Source organism: Rhamphochromis sp. 'chilingali' (genome assembly GCF_963969265.1).
Source record: "Rhamphochromis sp. 'chilingali' genome assembly, chromosome: 14".
In the NCBI taxonomy this organism is placed as follows: domain Eukaryota; kingdom Metazoa; phylum Chordata; class Actinopteri; order Cichliformes; family Cichlidae; genus Rhamphochromis; species Rhamphochromis sp. 'chilingali'.
The window spans coordinates 35,891,250-35,915,782 of NC_137941.1; the positions used below are offsets into that span (position 1 = coordinate 35,891,250).

The 24,533-nt window shown below is 43.0% G+C and overlaps 1 protein-coding gene across 2 annotated transcripts in view; it reads right to left on the minus strand.

Moving 5' to 3' along the window:
* LOC308409810 (aryl hydrocarbon receptor-like) overlaps positions 1–24,533 on the minus strand; it is a 79,348-nt gene that overhangs the window by 11,627 nt on the left and 43,188 nt on the right. For both annotated transcript variants that reach the window (XM_080902812.1, XM_080902811.1), the window contains exons 5-10: positions 11,764–11,875; positions 10,660–10,793; positions 9,988–10,190; positions 9,017–9,126; positions 3,646–3,787; positions 1,890–3,471 (exon numbers count right to left, since the gene is read on the minus strand). In XM_080902812.1, coding sequence (XP_080758938.1) covers positions 1,890–3,471; positions 3,646–3,787; positions 9,017–9,126; positions 9,988–10,190; positions 10,660–10,793; positions 11,764–11,875 — 2,283 coding nt within the window. The remainder of the gene's footprint in view (positions 1–1,889; positions 3,472–3,645; positions 3,788–9,016; positions 9,127–9,987; positions 10,191–10,659; positions 10,794–11,763; positions 11,876–24,533) is intronic.

Sequence of the window (24,533 nt, forward strand, 5' to 3'; positions counted from 1 at the left end):
CCTCAAAATCCCATCCTTTCGTGAACCTCGGGACCAAAAATGGTCCCGCCCCAAAAGTGCTCTAAAAATGTTATATATCAATATTTTTTTCTACTTTAAATTAGTCAGTCTTTTAAAACTACTTCTGCTTAAAATATCCATATCAACTTTTAATTATATTTTCATTGTTTTAACCCTTTAAATCCCAGTTTAGGTACATGAGCGCCCTGTTTTTAACAGAAAAAAAAAATTAAAAAATTAATATTTTCCATAAAATACATTTGAAGTAATATTTGATTGTTATTATAACTAGGCCTTTGGATAGGCCAAAAATTGGCACCAACATTCATTTTGATCCATTATTATTTTTTGTGCAGGAGCACATTTTTAAAAATCCATCCTTTCGTGACCCTCGGGACCAAAAATGGTCCCGCCAAAAAAAGTGCTCTAAAATGTTATATATCAATATTTTTTTCTACTTTAAATTAGTCAATCTTTTAAAACTACTTCTGCTTAAAATATACATGTCAAGTTTTAATTATATTTTCATTGTTTTAACCCTTTAAATCCCAGTTTTATTACATGAGCGCCCTGTTTTTTTAGCCCCAAAAAACAAAAAAACTAAATATTTTCCAAAAAAAACATTTGAAGTAATATTTGTTTGTTATTATAATTAGGCCTTTAGATGGACTAAAGATTGGCACCAACAGTCATTTCGATCGCCTTTTATTTTTTTTCCAGGAGCGCATTTCATAAAATGCACACTATCGACCACGCCCAAAAAGTGCTATAAAAAATTTATATATTAATATTTTATTCCACTTTAAATTAGCCAATCTTTTAGACCTACTTCTCCTTGAAATATTCATGTCAAGTTTTAATTACATTTCGCGGATTTTAACCCTTTATATCCCGGTTTCGTCACATGAGCGCACTGCTTTTTTTGCCCCAAAAACATAAAACATAAAATATTTTCCAAAAAAAACATTTGAAGTAATATTTTATTGTTATTATAATTAGGCCTTTAGATGGACAAAAGATTGGCACGAACATTAATTTCGGTCCGTTTTTAATTTTTTTTGCAGAAGCCGAAAATGTCCCCAGGCGGCGCTGCTGCTCCTGCTCCCCCGGGGAGGAGTGCCTCTGCCGCGGGTGTGTTTCGCGCAGCGCCGGAGCATATGGTTCGGTTCCCGTGTCTGCAGCACACACTTCCGCTACCACGTGAAAACAAATACGTCATTTCCTGTTGATTAAAAAAAATTAATGCACCCTCAAACGATCCTAAGGGCAGAAAATGGTCCGGAACGAGCAGCGGGCCAAGCTGCTGCGGCACGCGGGAAATTAGTCTGCCTTTTCCGGGTATCTGTCTCGAGCAGGCCGCTGGAGAAGGTGTGTATGTTCCAGCAGGCGTCACACGTGGAACAAGGGCGCCACCCGGTGGCCAAATAAAAAAATTACAATTCTAAGGCCCTGAGTCCAGAATGAAAGTGAAAGTTAAGCCATCGCCACGACGTTAATGGTAATAATTGTACAGTGAAAAATAGCGTTTATAATGGGTTTCAATGGGGCACAAATCGGCCACGAGGTTCGATAGTGGATGTATGCCTTTTATTCAGCCATTTAAGCTCATTTAAAAAACTCAGACTGAAATTTTAAAATAAAATGGGGAAAAAATACATGTTTGAAAATTTGGCTATACTCCATTAAACACAGTGGAAATGGCGTGGAATTAAAAAACGGAAAGGCCACGAAATGGTCCCAGGTTCTACCAATTAATAACAGATTTAAATGTAAAAGCTACTAAAAAGTTAAAACCTGGGTACACAGTCTGTATGCCCGGCTCAGGAAGGAACCTCCAAGCTGTGCAGCTAGTAATGATTTCAAAGTATGACAATGTTCAGCAACCTCACCTTGCTGTGATTGGGGTCGTCAAGGATCTCAGAGGTCACCAAGCCAAAGTGGTCGAGCTGGCAGCAGGGCTTACCCACTCTTAGAATCTGCTCCAGGGGGCTAGTGCAGGGAGGGCACTGCGACAGACTGGAGATGACCTCGAACAAGGGGCCTGGGATCTGCTCTGGGTGGCTTTTGTGGTTCATTCCACGAAAAGATGCAACTGTGCTCTCAGCGCCCCGCTGCTCTGCACTTCTCTCAAGCAAACCACCTCCACTGACTGTGTAATCCACACTGTCCATAGTGGGCTCCCTGCAAGACTCCAGTGAGGTGTTTGTAAGAGCGTTTTGGCTGTTGTCAATGCAGAAACTGCTGCCCAGGCTTTCGCTGAAGCTGTAGTTCTGCCATGGCATTTTTTCTGCTGAATGCTCTGGGCTCGACGGACCACATCGTCCGTCAAGGTTTGCTGCCGTCTGTTTGGCATGGCACTGTAGTGAGAGCTGCTTCTGGGTCCTTGGTTGCTGCTCCTGCTGAAGGTAGTGTTGGTGAAGCTTGCTATTCAAGTCTGAGGCCTTGTCATTGAAAGTAGTCTGCTGTGTGGTCAGTTGCTCCAACTCGATCTCTGCTGGGACTAGAATGTCTTGGGCTGTCCATTGTCCATTGGCAATAGACTGATTTTGCCCCAGCAGCTCTCCATTTACTATCCTGTGGGGGAAATGGTCACTCTGCTGGCCCCAGTTAGGTGGTACTTTAGTGGTTCGCATGTTGAGATGCTGTTGCATCTGCTGGGATAGCTGGACAATGGGAGTGTGCTCCATTATTGGAGGCTTGGAGGGACAAAACTGCATTTGCACACTTGTATCAAGATTATTTTCTGATAATGACACTGGTGTGGAGGTTGCTGCGGTAGTGCTAGGAGGTACCTGTCCTCCATGTACAGTGGAATCAGTCCTTCCTTCTATCGAGTCATAGATGTAAGAGAGAATCTCATCATTTGTCAGCAGATCATCCAAAGTGGGCACGTGTTCAGGGTCCATCTCAACTCTGATCATACGCTCATCTAGCAGCAGCAACTCCAGGTCCTCAGCACTCAGGCCCAGCCCTTCCAGAGCTCCAAACAGCTCGCTGTTTGAGTAACTCCTCTCTTCTGCATCCATCCCTTGGCCCTCCAAAGAGAGCGAGTCCAAAGTAGCCAGCAGTGGGTCAAAGCTGGTACCTGGTTCTGTGATGCCTGGACCTACGACACTATTAGCAGGTTCATTCCAGCTTCTGTGCAGGTTGGAGGGTTCACTTTCAGAGAAACTAACGTGCTCTGCAAAGAAGCTGCTGTGAAATGACAGCTTGGGCTCCACAGCTGGCTGGCAAACATACACTGACTCATCCTGACTCATGAGTGCCCCAAGAAGGGAGCCCGGGTCCAGGCCATCCGTCAGCAGCTTATCAGTCCGATTCTTCTTTGACTTGCTAAAATTTTTTACACAGCTGCCATCTCTAAAGCCTGCGATGGGATGATTGGACTGATAGAGCAGGGCTTCTCCTGTAGCATACGTAAAGGGTAGATGCATAGAGCGCTTACGCAAATGTTCTCCTCCTTCTTCATCCCTATAAACACAGAAGACATCATTGTCAGGACTTCTCTGTGCAGTTCTTTTAAACAACTAAGAAATACAAACGTATGGCATTGAAGGGAAGGAGGATGGATATCTTAATGGTTTGATTCAGTGTATTACTCGAGATAAATGACCAAATGAGATTTGTACACAGACAGGTACTTACAAAAGAGGCCTCTGGGTGGCGATGATGTAATCTGGTTTCCCACTCTTATACACCAGCCGGGCATTGGCCTGGACCCACTTCCACTGGTTTTCCTTAGTCAGGAGTCTGAACACAGTCAGACCACTCTCTCCAGTCTTCATCACTTTAAACATTGAACACAAACAACTGTTACTCAGAGATAACCTCTGTCCACTATGACAGTCTAAATCTGCATAACACTTTGAAATGAGTTTCCATCGAAAGTTGTCACAAATTATCCACAGCATCTGTGTCCTGCCAGGCTGGACAGGGTGGCAGTGGACTGACTCATTTCACCTTTACTAGTGGGTTATGGTCAAAGACCGTTAATCATGGTCAGGCTTCGTCACTTCTGACCACGTGCCCATCTGTCCACTGAAGTGCACGTGGTGGTGCTGCTCTCATCTCTGATGCTTTGCCCGATCCTCTCTTCAGGCAGCTCTGCAGCTTTGCTCAATCTGTTTACTAATCCCACAGGATTCTTACAAAAGCTGTCTGAACTCTTTGACCAGACCAAACGTCCTCAGCACAGGATTTCCTACATATACTCAGGTTGTTCAGTAGCAAAACCTTTTTGGGTGTGAATGTTGAGCCACCTGCTTTGGTTTAGTGTTTTTCACAGCCTGCTGAGTCGAGAGCTGTGTTTCAATCAAGTCTAAAATCCTGGACTCTTAAACGCACCTTAGAACACACATGCATCAACACTACAATGAGCGGGCGGAGGGAGGTTTGGAGTCTTCTCTCACCCCCGTTCTCTGCGGCCTGCTGGAGCGGGGGGGCTAGGAGGAGGAGTTGGCCGTCCGACTGCGGTCTGGAGTGTGGGGCCTCCCTGCTGCTGCGGAGTCGGGGCGGTCTGCCTCTCCCCACCGCAGGGAAAAGGGTAACACCACCTGGGTCTGGGTGCAGTTCCCTCCTCCAGGGGCAAGGGTACCTAGACCCGGTTCGTAGAGTACGCTTGGGGAGTGTGATCGTGTGTACAGCGTCTCTTTATGTCTGTCTCCACTAGGGATGGGTACCGGTGTTCTGACATAAACGGTAGTAACCAGACCGAAAAGCAGCGCACATTTCGGTGCTTTATTTCGGTGCTTTTTTTTTCCTGAGCTGTGATACACTTCTAGCCAATCATTTTACGTTTCCGAGGATAGTAGGCGGGCCCAGGTACGTACGTTCTTTTAGAGCAGAGCTACAGATTAAAAATGTCCAAGGCGAAGCGGTCAAAAGTCTGGCTGTACTTCACAGCAAAAGATGCAAACTCAGCAGCAACAAATAATAATAATAATAATAATGGATACTTTATTGATCCCCATGGGGAAATTACTTGTTTTTCTCTGCATTTGACCCATTCACTCAGTGAAGCAGTGGGCAGCCCACTAAGCAGGCGCCCGGGGAGCAGTGTGTAGGGACGGTACCTTGCTCAGGGGTACCTCAGGGTAGCCGTTAAGTGGATTCGAACCGCCGACCTTCCGATCATGGGGCGACCACTTTACCTACTGAGCTATCCCTGCCCCAAGTGCTTTAAGCTGATACTGTGATACTGTCAAAGGAGGTAACACCTCAAATCCGATGAAACACCTGGCGACGCATAGCGTTTTTTTTAAAAGCCCAGAAATGCGCCGTATTTGATAGCTTGCTGCGAGACCTCACACCGAGCACATCTACTGTGCGTGGGTTGCCAGTTATCGGATCCGGAGTCAGCAACATCCCCCAAGAACCCGAAGAGGAGAGTCCTGGCCCCTAGCCCTGCCAGTGTAGCAGAAATGATGACGGATGATGATGCAGCAGCAGCCGTTCTTCTCTGCGTGAGTAGCTTAATGTTGTTCTGTGTAATTTACGTTGAGTAGGCTAACCACGTTATTACATTAATGCATGTAAGGTGAACTAGCAAACATCATCATAGCTACATGCGGCTGTCTTCTTGTTTGATGGCAGATACTCCCTTCACCCTGGCCAAAAAGGCTAAAATGACCAAAGAAAAAGTGGAAAACAGTTAAACATGAGAGGTTTTTGGACAAAGTTTGTGTTTTTTCCATTGTTTAAGCACTGCTTCCAGCCAAGAGGGATACCATATATGCCCCATAGCTGCATCTTTTTACAAAAAACAGGTGAACGAGAGGTTTTTGGACCAATTTTGTGTTCTCCATTCTTTAAGCACCGGTTTGAGCACCGTTTGAGCACCGGGACCGTTTCAAAAGTACCGATTTGGCACTGGTATCGGATAAAACCTAAACGATACCCATCCCTAGTCTCCACGTTGGTTGAGTGTGGAGTAAGTGCATATGAGAGCGTGAGGGTGGGAACGGATGTTTGTATCTGTGTGTGCCTGTATGTCTGTGTCTATATGTCAGGTTGGTATCAGACGCCACCTCTCTGGGAAGACTCCAAACTCAATACTCCTACCAACATTAATGACTGTCTAGCTTCTGTTACTAATTGGATCTCTCAAAATTTGCTCCACCCCAACCTTGCCTGAGATCTGTGAGATTAGCTTTTCTGCTAAGGAGATCATTCCCTGCCAGCATCGGGCTGCCGTAATGAATTCTGGGATTGCTTTTCACCAGCACGTTAAATTTAATATAATAAGTCATTCAGTCTTTTACTTTAATTCATAAATATTGCAAACTATATTAAAAGTCGTTGTCCTTCTAGTGCAGAACATTTTCATAATTGGTCTAGTTCAACTCCCACTTCACGTTTATTACTCAGTGCTTCCAAAGTAACTGGCAGGGACCAGGCTGCTAACAAAAACGATTCATGTTGTCCTTGAGCTGCTTCTCTAGACTCCAGGTAGACTTAAAAATGAGAGGTTTAATTTGAATTGTTGTGTGTGTCACAACTGCTGAGAGCTTTTTTAGCTGCTGGCTTTTGTGATTTCCCTCTAGAGAGAACAAAGCTACACAACACGTGTGCAGCTTGGCTTTGCAAGTTACTGGTAGGGTTTCTATATTTCACAGTTTAGTACATTATTCATTTAGTGACATCTGATAATATTTTAGAATTTAGTTAAAAATTAAGTTATTTATTTATTTTTAGCATTTATTATTTTATGACAGTGCAGTGGAGCAGACAGCGGAGGAGGGGTAGAGGGGAAAACATGCAGTATATGGATCGCCTGCTCAGCCCACTGTGGTGTGCTGCTGACCTGGTCCTAGAATCATTTTAGGAAGTCAGACTTTGGATCTGTATTCAAGCGGATCATCGATGCCCGGCTGCGAGAAATTGTCACAGTAACGCCCAACCAGTGTGGCTTCGTCAAAGGATGCGGCAGGAGCAGCAGGAGAAGCACCGGGAGAAGACCAAGACCATCCATATGGCCTTCCTCAACCTGGAGAAGGCTTTTGACAGAGTCCCTCATGACCTGATCTGGCACTCTCTGTGATCACACGGGGTCCCTGAGGCCTACGTCGATTTGATCAAGCTCGTGTACAGAAACGTGACCAGCACAGTCAGAAGCCCAGTGGGAACATCGCCACCTTTCAGCATCACCGTGGGCGTGCACCAAGGCTCCGCGCTGTCCCCGCTTCTCTTCATCCTCTGCATGGACACTGTGACCGCTGACCTCCAAGCACCCCGCCCTTGGACACTCCTCTATGCCATTGATGTCTTCCTCGCAGATGAATCCCGAATGGAGCTGCAACGCCAAACGCAGCAATGGAAGACACGCCAGAGTGAGTACGGGCTGAGGTTGAACACCAAGAAGACTAAGTACTTAGAAGCCGACCCCCAAACCGACGGCACCATCAGCATCGATGGGGAAGACCTGGCAAAAGTATCTCACTTCAGGTACCTCAGATCGATGATCAGCAATGACGGCAACATCCTGCCAGACGTACGAGCCAGGATTAATGCGGCCTGGATGAAGTGGTGCCAAGTCACTGGTGTCCTGTGCGACCGACGAATACCTGACCACCTCAAGTCAAAGATCTACTTTATGGATCAGCGTGTTGGCCGTCCACCGTAAAGCACGAACAGGCCCTTCACACAATGGAAATGCGGATACTGCGATGGTGCCTGGGCCTGAAACTATGGGACCATGTCATGAACACCGACTTCCGAAAGCGGCTGGGCATTGCATCGATCACGGAGAAGATGCAAGGAGCGCGACTGTGATGGTATGTGGTATGGTATAAGTGACAAAAACTGCAGAAAAGCGGACCCTGCAGAGCGGGAATAACGCTAGGAGGAGGAAGACTTTGGATCTGTACGTGTTGAATGTTATGGTTTTTTTTAACTATTCTTTATCCAGTTTTGTAATCGTATACAGCAGTAATTGCAATAGTAGCACACATTAAGACCTTTTTAATTAATTTATGAAATGTCTGAAAGTAAATAAATAATAATTTTTGTAGTTTTAAAGGCTTTTGTAATTTGTTTTACCACATACAGGAAACAGAGCTCGGCAGGCTGCTGGGTTGTGGTAAAATGGAATTTGGGCAGGTGAAGGAGTGAAGTCACGGTCAGGTTTGTCAAGCTGGTAATTCTCTTCAGTATTAAAGCAGACATATAACAGCTCATGTAACCTGCTAAATGGGCTAAATCAGCCGCAGCAGTAGTGCAGGCATGGTAATAACAACATGCCTGCAAAGAACAAACACACCACAGCTTTTCACATCATGAGGGTAACACACAGACACATGCTGAGAGCTCAGGCTTCAGTCTGTTTTACACAATTTCATACAACTTGTTCTTTCCTACTGTTGTGTAATTCCTTTTTTTTTTCCTGTCCCATTTGGTTCTTTAGCCGTCAGAATTGTTGTCTGAAGACCAACAAGGATACCCAATGGATTTACTTTGCCAAATGGATCATTGTGGCATTGCCGTATTGGTCCATTTGATCGACCTTTGTTTTTATTATTTATTATATTTTATTTTCAGATGTTACAGACGGGACAGACATGAGTGAGGGATAGGAAAGGGAGAAAGCCCCCCCGCCCCAATGGCTAGCAGAGAACGGGGGTGTGTGAAGACCCCATACCTCCCTCCTCCCGCTCATGTGTAGTGTTGCTGCATGTTGCTCTAAAGTGCATTTAAAACAAGGGAGAGCATGGTGCTGCTGCCAGAGAGCAGCAGGTGTTAGCACGGCCCCTCCCGAGAACCCTCAATGTCTACATGGATTTAATTCCTGATGTGTAATTCCTGATATTATCCTCGCAGTCACACAGCTCTGGTTATGACCACAGAAGCTCCACCCACCTGCTGATCAAAACTTGTGTTTACACGAGGCAACAAATCAGAAGAACGCCTCGCAGAGAATGGAAATGAGGGATTTTCAGGCACTGCACAGGGCACAAGTGTTCAGCCCCATCTTTGAATGAACTAGACTGTTTTGGTTGACAGCTGGTTTTTGGTTACTTACTTCGGACATGGTTCTCTGCACAGTACAACATATCTGCGGCGTGGATGAACTGATAGCCAGAGCCCCTCACCCGCAGCTCAGCCTCCGTGTACCCCAGCACTATCTTCCCCCTGTACAAAAAACGACCAGAGTTACCTCGGGCAGCTGTTTACAGTTCATTCCACATGTCACTGTAAAGAAAGCAAAAACAAAAAACTATAGTATTATATTTTAGTATAGTCACCCTGTGAAACTTCTACCAGTGTGATGTTGTTTTAGTTTTCTCCATTTTTCTAAAAAATAAAACAACTCCCACCCATCTGACACACCCATGGATCTCATGAAGGAGGATACATATGATCAAAACAGGTACAACACAACTTAACTTAACCTCCGACCTCGCGTCCACATATGTGGACGTCACATTTTGGGTTATTTGGACCAAAATACTCAATTGTGGTCTACAAGGGCCTGATAGCCACTCACGAGGACATTATACTGCTACTGTTCTATTGAAACAAATATCCTCATACGTGGCTCTCATTTTTCTTAGAAACAAAAATTAGATTAAAAAAAATCTGGTAATTCTTTATTTTTACATTCATCAGGTCCCAATCAGCCCAGATATCAAAGAGAAATGAAAAATGCTGCCGTGGAAGAGTTCAGGTCTTAGGAGGTTCAGCATAACTAGTCTGCGGTTTGTCAGCTAGATTTCTTTGTCTCACTTTGAAAATCATTCAACAGAAAATGAGCGATGGCACCTGAAATCTAACATCCAATGAAAATGCTCCACTTTAGCATGTGGCTAACACAAATCTCAAACCGAACTGTACCTCCTAACCCTAACAAACAAACAAACAAACAAACAAACAAACAAACAAACAAACAAACAAACAAACAAACAAACAAACAAACAAACAAACAAACAAACAAACAAACAAACAGACGTGAGGTGTCTCAGTCGAATACAAAGTACTGAAATGTATTTTTACTTTGCGTCACAGGCCATGGGGGTGAAGTCCAGCTTGTGTTTGGTTCTAAAGATCATGTTCTTGGTTCTGATCTCTAGAATGGATGGAGGCTGAAGAGGAGTTGCAATAGCGAATAATGCAAGCAGCGGCGCAGCTTTCCCTCCATTTTCTTGCCACTGGTTCTGCCCATGCAAGAACTTGAGCCTTCCCTGGATATTCAAAGCCTGGAAGTAAGCAAAATAAGCAGTTATCCTTCTGGTAATGGATGTGACTTTGTATTTGTATTAGTAGATGTACTGTTTTTATAACCTGTGAGTACTACAGGTAACTGTAAAGATGGATCTTTGAGGGAAAACCTCAGTGAAGGTGGGCGTTAGCGGGCATGGGGACATGGAAACAGGTAGCAGACGACTCTGATAAAAGTTTGGATTCTTTTCTGGGAAAATGAAGCTCAGGAAACTGCTCGCCTATCATTTTGAATATTAGTGATCCAGACTGTGAGTAGAAAGGGCTTTGAGGGTTCAGTTAGAGCTGAAAAGTACTACATAAATACCTGTTCATGTCTTTAACCCACCAGGTTTATAAGAATACACAGATACACTCCTACGATAGATGTCTACGTGCAGAGAACGGGAACGTCAAGTCCAGCGTGTTGATGTGTTAGCTCTGGTAAAAATAGAAAATGTCACGTACCAGGAAACCAGAAGAGTTGTCCAAGAGGCAGCGAAAGCGACACACAAAGCTTCTCTCCAGGAAGGACGAGTTCTCCGGGGGCAGTTGCTCCGGGTTGTAGCAGACCACAGATGAGCTACTGTCAAATTCCATCTCTATAAAAACCACAAAGAAAACTGTGGGCAGAGCCATACTTCCATGTGTCGGTGTGTTTGTAATGCAGTGATTCTTGAAGGTCTGAATGGGCATTAGATATTGATTTTCAACCGGGTCCCTTGGGCACAGAGATTTTTAAAATGACAGTAGGTACTCGGGATGATGAGATACTCAAACTTTATACTGGAGAACGTCCGCTCATCTTCTGAGAAACTCTACCTCCATAAGATACAACCTGTTCATTCAACAGGTTCATTTAAATGTTCCTCCAGCTTTGCTTTTTCCTGCCTCAACTTTTTGAGACACATCAAATTCAACATGAGTTGTTATAATGTAGCAAACTGTCCTGGTTTAAAGATTTGATGTTTTCAGAAATGTGTTCCTGAGATTTGCAAATGATTTAAAGAAGAGAGTGCAAACGGTTTCTCGGAGTCCGTCGGTTGTGTCAGGGCCACAGGTCTTAAACACAGTGCTAACACGTAACACATAAGCATTTTAAAACCCAAACACACTTCACCTCATAAGCCACAGTGAAGATCACAGGGTCATGTGATCTGACCCGAGGCTGTTCTTACAGCTTAAACCATCTGATACTGACATCCAAATGTTCATGGTTGTGTTCATGTGGACAGCAGTGGAAGGTCAAAAACAAAGACTTTCATATTTGAGTCTTTAAGAAGTTCACAAATAATATTCAGTTAGATGATGGCAAAGATAATATTGAAAGATTTGCAGAATCTGGGGAAATCTGCAAGTTTTGGGTCCAACATTGTAACAAACACAATGCCGTTGAAATAACTCTCACAGTTGCAAAGGTAAGTTAAAACTTTACCAAGCAAAGACAGAGTAAAAAAGAAAAACGAGGTTGAGAAACTGGGAAAAGCCTTTGAGGGTAAAGGGCTCTGTAGTAAAGGAGTGTGTGTGCTGAGCTGTCATACAGGAATGACAGCATGTGTGGGGTGAGATCACCTTTGGGGGATGTTGGATCAGGAGGATTCAAAGCCCAGTCCAGGTTTCTTCTGAGCTCCTGCTGGTCCTCCGTGTGGACCAGTTCATACACACTCTGGTGCATGACATCAGTCTGAGAGAGAAAAAGAGACATTTATAAGCTTTTTAAAAACGTAACCTGATTCTAATTCTTTATTTTCCTCAACCTCATTGTTTGTTGATCTGTTGACGTGCAACGGTGTTGGTAGTGTGTAAAGACTGTAGGTTGTGTGAGTCTGACTATGTGAAGTGATCTGAATGTGAGTCTATGCTGCTGCTGTTGTAAACATCTGTTGTGCCTCGTCATAGTAGTTACATGGAGACTAGCATCTTCACTGAGTAACACACTTAATGCTACCAGTAAACTAAAAGCACACATTAGGTGATGTAATGGTTTCAACTTTAGTCTAAGAGAAGTTAAAGAATAAAACAAACCTGCTTACACTCTGTGTGCGGTCGACACAGCACTTCTTTTATTTTTATTTTTTGCAAATATTTTTATTGAAATAAGAAAACAGTACTTGCAGTTACCGAAATACAATTGACCTTTCTTCATTTTCCTAAGTAAATATACTTATATATACATTAGGGGTGCAACGATACACAAAATTCACGGTTCGGTTCGGTTCGATACTTTGGTGTCACGGTTCGATATTTTTTCGATACAAAAAAATGTTCATGCCTTTTTAATTTGTCATTTATTAAAATTATAAATATATATTTTAACTCAAAAGTACAGTTTTTAAATTTAACCCTAACCCTTGTGCGTGTTTTTTATTTTGACAGCGAATGCGCACCTGCGGACCACTTATGTGCAGCCCTGGTTATTTAGCTCATCATATTGCAGCCACAGAAATTCTTTTGTCCATGAAACCATAAAGCTGCACTTTCTTTTTGCCTTATAGTCTGATTTGTCATAACTTCTCCGTTTTGTGGTAAGCTTTTCTTTGGCTGTCACTTCTTCACCCTGACCTGTCTTATTTGGCTCAGCAGAACTGAAATGCTTTTACACACGCACTCACATAAGCTCAGCGATTCTCTGCGCGATCAACCTCTCACATGTTTAAGCTGCGGGAGATTTCACTTGTCATGTTTGCATAGTAAGCTAACGATTAATAAGACGATGTCAGAGGAATTGGTGCACAAATTATCATCACTCACAGATCAGTGCTGTCGCTCTCTATACACAGTTCGCACGATTGCAAAGTGAAAGCAAAAAAACAAGCGCAAATTCAAACGCGACTTCAATATGTCACATATTGACAGTGGCTCACAGATGCCAATGACATAACTACTAGGGCTGAACGATTATGGAAAATAATCTAATTGCGATTTTTTGCCCCAATATTGCGATTGCGATGCGATATGCGATTATTTTTTAAGGTCTTTGTCTTCTGTATTATTAAACAAAGACAAGCAATACATCATATAGTATGGCCAATACTATATTACATTAATTTTAAACTGTTCTTTCCTGGAAGACAGACCTCTGTTATGATGACATGAGGTGATGCATGAATTGATGACTGACATTTTTATTTAACTTCTTCAATCACAACAGTATATTTGAACATACACAATAGTTTATTTTTAGCTTACAAACATCTGAGCATAAAGTGCTGACAAGGAACCCTGGTGTAAACATTAAAATGAAAGTCAGTACAATGTGCAGATTGCAGAAATATACATAAACAAAATCAGTGGCTTTACCACACTGAGTTTTTCGACATCTGTGAACTACTAGACAGTCATTCAATTAAAAAATAATATTAAATAAATAAAACTAATAAATAAAAAATACACACATCTTACTGATCTCTGCAGTCAGTAACATTACACATAAAGTGCAAACATAATAGCAATTGTATAAACACACACACAAACACGCCTTTAAAGTTTAAAGACGTGAAATTGGACGGTCTAGTTCTGATTAGCGTCACCGCTGTCTCGGTGGAGTTTAATAAACTCGGCCGTCTGCTTCTTGCTATCTAAAATATAACCAGACACTGGCGTAAATTCTCGACTGTCTCATACTTCTGTTTAATAAGTTTTCTGTTTGACGTTTAGTCAGCTGTGTGAAAACCAAGGAGGAACCCACCCGGGGGATTAATAAAGTTTTATTTTATCTAATCTAATAACTTTAATCTCAGCCAAACCGATTTACTCACGAACAAACAAAACACTGAAAAAAGCCCAACAATAACATTTTTAGGTTGTCTAAGTGACTTATATATTACGTTTAACCCGAGCAGCGAAACTCCGCGGTGATCTGAAAATGATGTGCCGGGAGTTGTGCCGTTCTCGGCCGCATCAGTAACCCTCGAGCTCCCGGCTAGCTGTCGAGCTGGTGGGTAGCAGACGCCTCTGAAAACGTCGAAGCACTTTTGCAAATATGGGATATCTTGATAAACCGAGCAGATATTTGATGTTTACACAACTACTTTCTCGCCTGAAAATATGTTAAAAGTTTATTTTGTGACCCAGAAAGATTAGTATGAGTAATTTTAAAACTTAGTAGCGGCCGCCATTGCTGGAAACTGGAGTTTGGCTGGGCCGCGCTATGAATTCTGGGATATGGTAGTAATTTGGACAGCCTTCGGCACGTCGCTGTGACGTAATCGGTCTACAAATGCGGCCTCAGGAGGATGCAGCCCATGAATTTGGACATGTCCAGAGTATAATCGCAGCCTTTGCGGTTAGAAAATTGCACTTGATCATGTCGCGATATTATCGCAAATGCGATATATCGTTCAGCCCTAATGATTACCCAGCTACATTTCTGAAAGAATGCAAAAGCATTGACATATATTTTTCCTACAATAGCCCGACGGGCAGGGAAGAGATAGATTTTGGTAGCCCGACTGAAAAAAATCGCTAGCTCCAGGACGTCGGGCTAGCGATATTGCAAGCCCTGTATCTGATTGAGGAATCACTCATCACCTAACCGATATTACAAACAAAAATGGATTAGATACACATTTTCAACAGTATCAGACTGCTGTCTGCTTCCCCCAGCTGACACACAACTTCACACAGCACTGCTGCAAACAGGCAGACACACAAACCTTCCCTCGTCAGCAGCTGGAGTAGCTGACCTGCACAACACTGAACAACACATCATAAGGAAATTTGAGAAGCCAGTAAATGTCCTGATTTAAATGTTAACATGTCTTGAGTCAGCTGATCTCAATGCGTCACGTGACAGGGTGAGGAAATGTCTCAGACTGGTTCATGTGATGAGGGTCATCAACCCTGTGAAGGGACAGCTCCCACCGGGGCTGAGATACCTGGGTCTCATCAGCGTTTGATCTTAGAACTGAAGAAACTTTTCAAGAAACTTAAAAATGTCCAGTCGCTTTTCTTTCCAAGCTCTTAGATTAGCTGCTCAACTACAACAGCACCTTCTAACAGCTACTGTGCTCCTGGTGCACATCCTAAGACTGGATTTAGAATAAAGCCTTTGCTAAATCAAACATTTGGCTGCGTCAGGTACCTTTGGCAGCAGCTAAAGGTACCTGTGTGTAAAAGTCACACCAGCCATCTGTTATTATTAAAATGGCAGGCAGTGGCTCTGGCTCATAATTAAACAAGAGAGCACTGCTCATCTGTAATGTTATAATTTTGATTGAACAGGTTAACAACATTATTTCTATCTAAAAACTGTTTATTTCTCTCTGATTGACGCTGATTCCTCCTAGCTGACATTAACATAGATCCAGAAGCACAGCAAACGGACTGCTTCTTATATAAAGCTTCTCTACTCTGAGCACTCAAAGCACTTTTACACAACTTGTATGGCGTTATTTTTGTGCCACTATTCTGAGCGCACATAAAAACAAAAATTGCAGTGTTGCATTTTGAGGAGAAATTTATTTTGAGCGAAGAAAAGCTAAATTTGAGTGAACAAATTCATTGCTGCGTGCAAAAACTGTATTTCAGTGTTTGCTATTATCCACACACACACAACAGCAGCCCCCCCTCAGTTTTTGCACTTGACGAAATGCAATATCCTAGAATCCATTTTGTCTAAAACTCAAACGAGTAGTGATGGGATTTCTGGCTCTTTTTAAAGAACCGGCTCTTTCGGCTCCGAACCGGGTCTTCAGGTTGTTTTGTTGCTTTAATTAATTTATTATTAATAATAATATAAAATTATGCACAAAAGGAATTACTAATGTAAAAAAAAGTGCCTTTATATATATATATATATATACATATATATATAAAACACCCAGCACGCCCCTGCGGGCGGTTTATCCTTCAAGCTCGGATCCTCTACCAGAGGCCTGGGAGCTTGAGGGTCCTGCGCAGTATCTTAGCTGTTCCCAGGACTGCGCTCTTCTGGACAGAGATCTCCGATGTTGTTCCCGGGATCTGCTGGAGCCACTCGCCTATCTTGGGAGTCACCGCACCTAGTGCTCCGATTACCACGGGGACCACCGTTACCTTCACCCTCCACATCCTCTCGAGCTCTTCTCTGAGCCCTTGGTATTTCTCCAGCTTCTCGTGTTCCTTCTTCCTGATATTGCTGTCATTCGGAACCGCTACATCGATCACTACAGCCGTCTTCTTCTGTTTGTCTACCACCACTATGTCCGGTTGGTTAGCCACCACCATTTTGTCCGTCTGTATCTGGAAGTCCCACAGGATCTTAGCTCGGTCATTCTCCACCACCCTTGGGGGCATCTCCCATTTTGACCTCGGGACTTCCAGGTTATACTCGGCACAGATGTTCCTGTACACTATGCCGGCCACTTGGTTATGGCGTTCCATGTATGCCTTGCCTGCTAGCATCTTGCACCCTGCTGTTATGTGCTGGATTGTCTCTGGGGCATCTTTACACAGCCTGCACCTGGGGTCTTGCCTGGTGTGATAGACCCCAGCCTCTATGGATCTTGTGCTCAGAGCTTGTTCTTGTGCTGCCATGATTAGTGCCTCTGTGCTGTCTTTCAGTCCAGCTTTGTCCAGCCACTGGTAGGATTTCTGGATATCAGCCACCTCCTCTATCTGCCGGTGGTACATACCGTGCAGGGGCCTGTCCTTCCATGATGGTTCCTCGTCTCCCTCCTCTTTCTTGGGTTTCTGCTGCCTGAGGTATTCACTGAGCACTCGGTCAGTTGGGGCCATCTTCCCAATGTATTCTTGGATGTTCGTTGTCTCATCCTGGACTGTGGTGCTGACACTCACCAGTCCCTGGCCCCCTTCCTTCCGCTTAGCGTACAGCCTCAGGGTGCTGGACTTGGGGTGAAACCCTCCATGCATGGTAAGGAGCTTTCTTGTCTTTATGTCAGTGGCTTCTATCTCCTCCTTTGGCCAGCCTATTACCCCAGCAGGGTACCTGATCACGGGCAGGGCGTAGGTGTTGATGGCCCGGATCTTGTTCTTACCATTCAGCTGACTCCTCAGGACTTGCCTGACCCTCTGCAGGTACTTGGTGGTTGCAGCTTTTCTAGCGGCCTCTTCATGGTTCCCATTCGCCTGCGGGATCCCCAAGTACTTGTAACTGTCCTCTATGTCTGCAATGTTGCCTTCTGGTAGTTCAATCCCCTCAGTTCTGACTACCTTCCCTCTCTTTGTTACCATCCGACTACACTTCTCCAGTCCGAACGACATTCCAATGTCATTGCTGTATAGCCTGGTAGTGTGGATCAGTGAATCGATGTCTCGTTCACTCTTGGCATACAGCTTGATGTCATCCATGTACAGGAGGTGGCTGACAACTGCTCCGTTCCGTAGTCGGTATCCGTAGCCAGTCTTGTTAATGATCTCACTGAGGGGGTTCAGGCCTATGCAGAACAGCAGTGGGGACAGAGCATCTCCTTGGTAGATCCCGCACTTGATGGTGACTTGTGCTATGGGCTTGGAGTTGGCCTCTAGTGTTGTACGCCACATCCCCATTGAGTTCCTGATGAAGGCTCTTAGGGTCCCATTGATCTTGTACAATTCTAGGCATTCTAGTATCCAGCTGTGGGGCATTGAGTCATAGGCCTTCTTGTAATCAATCCAGGCAGTGCACAGGTTGGTCAGTCTGGTCTTGCAGTCTCGGCTGATTGTTCTGTCTACCAGTAGCTGGTGTTTTGCACCAGCTACTGGTGCTACTATATATATAGTATATAGTATATATATATACTATATACTATATATATATATATATATATATATATATATATATATATATATATATATATATATATTTATTTATATTAGGGGTGCAACAATACACAAAATTCACGGTTCGGTTCGGTACTTTGGTGTCACGGTTCGATATTTTTTCGATACAAAAAAATGTTCATGCCTTTTCAATTTGTCATTTATTAAAATTATGAATATATATTTTAACTCAAAAGTACAGTTTTTAAATTTAATGCTGCTGAAACAACAAAGTAATAAATCTATCTGCTTGAGAAATCACTCATCTTTGGAAAAGAGAGTTTATTACAGAGAAATGTCTCTTTCCAAAATAAAAGCTATACTATCCGCTTCTTCTGGGCTATATTCTCAGCAGCATAAGGAGAATCATGTGCTAACAGCTGTCTAAATGACTCGGCTAAAGTTAGTAGCATGCTTGTTGTTTTGGTCTTTGCACTAGGATGATGTCGGTGTAAATGTGCAGTCATATTCGTTGTGTTCCCACTAGTGCTTTCAGGTTAATCTCGTTGAAATAACGCCACAACACGGCAAATCTCCGTTAACGAGCTACCGCCGATCGCCCCGTGTGTGGGGCTAGACGGCCAACACGTTAACGAGCTAACTGCGCTAACACACTAGTTCCCACCCATGTAATTGAGCATTGCATGGCACATCCAACATACTGTTTTACTTTAGTCCATGACTCGCTTACCTTCAGGGTCATACGTCACATGAAAACCAAAATAATTCCAAACGCCAGATCTGAATGAGGGTGGGGGAGGTCCATGTGTCTTGCTAGCTTGCCCTGCGCTCTTCCTTCTGACTATGCTGTCTGTGTTGAGTGCTCAGTGGATCTGCGCTCGACAGTGCAGCCTAGGCGGAGTAGTCGAACGCAGATTCACTGAGCGCTCAACACAGACAGCATCGTCGGAAGGAAAGTTGATCAAATAAATTACAAATGTTGTATTGTTCGATACATATGCATACCGAACCGAAAGCACTGTATCGAACGGTTCAATATCGATACGAATATCGTTGCACCCCTAATATACATATATATATATAAAAAACAACTAAACAAAAACGCATTCTAAAACAATGCAACAGTAACAGAAGTACATTTAGACAGGCACTACCTCTAGACTAGTAAAATAAGAAATAAAGGGTTGGCACTTTTTGCAACCTCTCAACGTATATTTAATTTTTTCAAGTTTAAAAAAAAACACAACATCTTTAAGGCACTGGGAAACAGTAGGTAGGATACTTAACAGACTTCCAATGCAACAATATTAGACGTCTCGCTAATGGGATGTGAAGGCTATAATATCCTTTTGTGTGGAATCAAGTGTACGTGAGCGATCAGGAATCCTGAATACAGCAATCAGAGGACAAGGATGAAGAGTTACCCCAAGAACAGCTGACATAATAGCAAAATACCCAGTCCAGGAACCTTGTAGCTCAGGACACAGAAAAAGCATGTGGCTAAGGTGACAAGGAGAGCCGTGGCATTTATCACCAGTGTTGGTCAAGTTACTTGAAAAAAGTAATCAGTAACTAATTACTGATTACTTCCCAAAAAAGTAATCCCGTTACTTTACTGATTACTTATTTTCAAAAGTAATTAATTACTTAGTTACTTAGTTACTTTTTAAAAACACGATTTACAACCTGAATAGGTGATAAATAGATCTTTCAGCCCAATTCTACTTTTTCTGCATAATCCATCATACAAAATGTAATCAAATGGAAAAGTCTCTTTTTTAACTTGTTTTATTAGTTTTAATCTTTTAACTTTAGGCATCAAGCAAAAATTAAATTATATGCAACATTCTCTGACTGGAAGAAATTAGTTTAACATTTAAACCTATTTTCTGCACATTCCAGCGCATAAAATAAAATATTTTTTGTGTTTACACTCAGTCTTTCAAATAGATGCAAGTAAAACACAGCAGAAAATAAATAAAGTCAAAGACTCAGCGGTCCTGTTGCTCTATTTTCACCTGTAAAGCAGGAGTGGGGTAGGCGGAGGTTTACCCTGGTGCAGGTGTGCCGCGGTCAGTGGAAGAATCCGCGAGTTTCTCTGTGAGTTTCCCATTACGTCGTAGCTACTTGGTGCTTGCTCAGAAGTTTAGGGGTTTTTTCTGTAAAAAGAAGTTTTCTTCCCACGCACAGCGGACAATAATGTTTTTGTCCCTTTTTATGGAATCAAACTCAAAGTAAGGTCAGTACTTCCACGCTTTAAACGCTGCACGCTCATACTCTCTCTGCACTCGATATATGATCCATTGTTGATCTGCACACAGCTGTTGTCACTAACGTCACACTCGCTTACGTCACTGTCGTGAGACATTCTCGCAAAAAGTCACGGTTTTAGTAACGCAGTAACGCAGCGTTCCTACGGGAAAGTAACGGTAATCTAATTACCGTTTTTGCAATAGTAATCCCTTACTTTACTCGTTACTTGAAAAAAGTAATCAGATTACAGTAACGCGTTACTTGTAACGCGTTACTTGTAACGCGTTACTTGTAACGCGTTACTGCCCATCTCTGTTTATCACATTTATTTTCCACTTCTGGATACAATTCAGAAAGTCTAGACTCAGAGAAATGCACCCTGTGTATGACCTTAAATTGAATAAGTCCAAGACGAGCGCAGGAGGTGGAAGATCGTACCCTCGCTATAGCCTGTTCCCAGGACTCCTCATGTATTTGAATTCCTAGTTCTCCTTCCCATGGACACTTAAGCTTAACATTAGAGTGGTTACTAAAAGACAGGATAGTATCATAGAGTTTCGAAATGGTTCCTCTGTGATGAGGAATAAATGATAACGTGGTTTCCCACTGCTGTTCTGGAGGTAAAGAGGGGAAATTTGGGAAACACTTGGCAACAAAATGTCGAATTTGAAAATAGCGAAACAAATGGGTGATACGGAGATCGTAACGAGAAGACAAGTTGGCAAAACTATCCAAGACACCATCCACATATAAATGTTTGAACTGTTTTATACTCTTGTCACACCACACTGAGAATGTCGAGTCCAAGAGTGAAGGGGGAAACAAATGGTTGTTGCTTAGACGAGCCGAGGAAGACGGCATTACAAAATTAAAGTGCCGTCTAAACTGAAACCAGATCTTGAGTGTGTTAAGAACCACCTGATTATCAGTGTACAGAGAGGGTCTTACGGGTAAAGAGCAAAGCTGGTAAAGAAGAGCCCTTACATGATGATAGCTCCAACTTACACCACGACGAACCAGAAGATTTTAGCCAGTAGCAAAGTTTAGGCCCAGTAGTGGGCTAGAAAAAGAGGTAATGCAAGTCCTCCACTAAATCTGCATCTCTGTAGTGAAGTTTTAGAAACCCTGGGTGGCTTCCCTCCCCAAATGAAAGAACCAATAATCTTGTCCAGTGAAACAAAAAAATGTTTCAGCACAAATAATTGAATCGACTGAAATAAAAATTTTGGTAAGATGTTGGTTTTAACAGCATTAATCTTACCGATTAAAGGAAAGGGGGAGATTACCCTGTCTTTGAATATCAGATGTGATCCTTGTATAAGAGGAGACAAATTTGCTGATTTAAGGCCAGATAGAGAACGAATCACGTTAATCCCTAAGTACTTAAACCCAGATGGACTGAGACGAAAGGGTAGATTGGACTGTTGAAGTTGACGTGCTGCCGTATTAACAGGAAAACACTCACTTTTCCCTAAATCTAATTTATAACCTGAAAACAAGCTGAAGTTCTCCAGAATACCTAAAACAGCAGGGATGGAGCGTGTGGGGTCAGTCATATATAATAACAAATCATCTGCATACAATGATACTTTATGTGTAATTCCATTACGGATGATACCCCTGAATACAGAAGAAGATCTCAATGTAATAGACAGAGGCTCGATGGCAACGGCAAAGAGTAAGGGAGACAAAGGGCAACCTTGACGACAACCACGACCCAGCGCAAAATAATCAGAGTAAACATCATCAGTATGAACACTGGCTTTAGGGGACGAATAAAGAAGCCGAATCCAGGAAATAAATTTATCGCCAAAACCAAATTTCTCTAAAACTGCAAACAAGTACTCCCACTCCACCCTATCGAAAGCCTTTTCAGCATCTAAAGAAATCACAAGTTCGGGAAATTCAGATAGATGCTTTGAGTAAATAACATTAAAGAGTGTACGGGTATTAAAAAACAGTTGCCGTCTCTTTATGAAGCCATTCTGCTCTTCAGAAGCACATTCATTCATTTTAGCTTTATCTGTGGGAAATTCGGACCTGTACAACGAAGAGTAAAATGTTTTAAAGGTAGAATTAATTTCCAAGGGATCTGTAGTGATATTGTCATAAGAGTTTTTAATACTGGGCATCACTTGTGAGGAGGCCTGACGTCGTAGCTGATGTGCCAACAAGCGACTAGCCTTGTCACCGTATTCATAATATGAGCCATGACTGCGTAGTAACAAGTGCTCAGCCTCTTTGGTTGACATAAGATCAAACTCTGTTTGCAAATCAAGGAGCTGCTTCAGTAATTCTGGAGAAGGGTTCAGTGATCAAGGTTACTAATTGCAATTGGAGGACGGGACTGGAGACAGGAGGACGGGCAGCAGGTGAGTAAGTGACGGAAGTGACGGACAAGGTAAGCGACTCATGTCGTAACTGACGTCAGACGCCGGAGATTTTGGCGGAAAATTAAAGCAAATGGTAGTTTAGATTTGAACAAATTCATTTAAGCTTCAGCATTACCAAATACACTTATCAATTGTCTTATAACTAACACTATTTGTCTAAATAATCTCCAACACCCTGGAGAACAACGAGGAGAGTTTAGAGACTCTCCAAGATTACATCGATCAGTGCTTTCAGGATCTCGTGATGAAGAAGACCCCGTGTGCAGCTTCCCCGGCCAAAGCTGAGACGCCGTCGTCGAAAAGACAACGCCCGGCAGATTCCCCCGGCTCAACATCGCCAGCCGGCAAAGATATTGCCGACATATTGGAGTCAATCGACAAGCGATTGTCCAGTTTCGACGCAAGGCTGTCCTTGGTGGAGATTCTTCACCGAGAATTTAAATGCTTGCGAGAATCCCTGGAGTACAGCCAGCAGCAGGTGGAAACGCTTGCTGCTGAAAATGCCACGCTAAGGGAGTCGGTGAAATGTCTCACAGATAATGTTACCCAGCTCAATAGAGAAAATAAAAAAATAAAAGAAACAGTTATCGATCTACAAGCTCGTAGCATGCGTGATAATCTGGTATTTTCTGGTATTCCAGAAGCCGCTGGAGAGGACGCGGAGACCACGGTAAAAAGCTTCATCAAAACCCACCTGAAGCTGCCGGAGGACACTGTGAAGAACATCGTCTTCGATCGGGTACATCGCCTCGGCCCCATTCGGGCTACGGCCGGGAGACCACGTCCTATCGTGGCCAAATTCGGCCACTTCAAACAAAAGCAACATGTGAAAAGCCGCGGCAGGGAATTAAAAGGAACGGACTTCAGTGTGAACGACCAGTTCCCCAAAGAGATCTTGGAACGACGCAGGGTCCTCTTCCCAATCCGACGCGGCTTCATCCAGAAGGGCTCCCGCGCTGTCATCGCTGTGGCCCGGCTGTACGTGGACGGACAGCTCCACCGCGACCCCAACATCACTCCGTGGCTGTATTAACCTCACACCAGATAAGAATCAGCTACACCATTTCCCTATCCACTCACACTAACTTGCATTAACATCTGTTTAACTTACCAGTATCAAATCGCATCTTAAAGTGTGATTTCATAGCAGAATTAACACCGTCACTCTCCGTCAGTGGTTTAATTGGAATGTTTACGTTTTGTTTCTGTTTTTTTTTTCTTCTCGTTTTTTTTTTTGTTTTTGTTTTTTCCCCTCCTCTCTTTTCCCCCTCTTGGTTTTATGCTGCTCACCCCTGTCCTTGGTTTCTTTCTTTATTCCTTTCACTGCCTCGATCACCTGCTTCGACACTCATCCACAAACATCCTTTATTTCGACACATACGCACCATGCGCTCAACGGCAGCACATTTACATCAGTCAGACAGCGCACACAGTCATATAAGATACACACACACTTAAGCCAAGCCTACTCATATTAGTAACTATGCATACACAAAGTCAGACTCAGGGAGCATCTCGCCACACATTTTTTCTCTCTCTCCTTCTCTTTATTTATGAACAAGTGACGTATTCTCTCCACCTGTCTAAGCGACGCACACAGCATACATCCCTAGTTATACACAAACATCTATGGGTACACTGAGGTTCATTACATGGAATATAAATGGAGCTGGCTCCAGAGTAAAGAGGTTAAAAATATTTAACCAACTCAAAAAACTACAGGCGGATGTTGTCCTATTACAAGAGACCCACAGACCTCTTAGAGGTTCGAATGAACTTAAAACACCTGAGTTTCCTAATGTGTTCTCAGCTTGTTATAATTCTAGACAAAGGGGAGTAGCAATTTTAATACATAAAAATATTAATTTCACAGTACTCGATACAGTTATAGATCCAGAGGGCAGATTCTTAATCATTAAACTATCTATACGTGATAAAAAGCTATGTATTGCAAGTGTATATGGTCCAAATGTTGATGATCCCTCATTCTTTCAC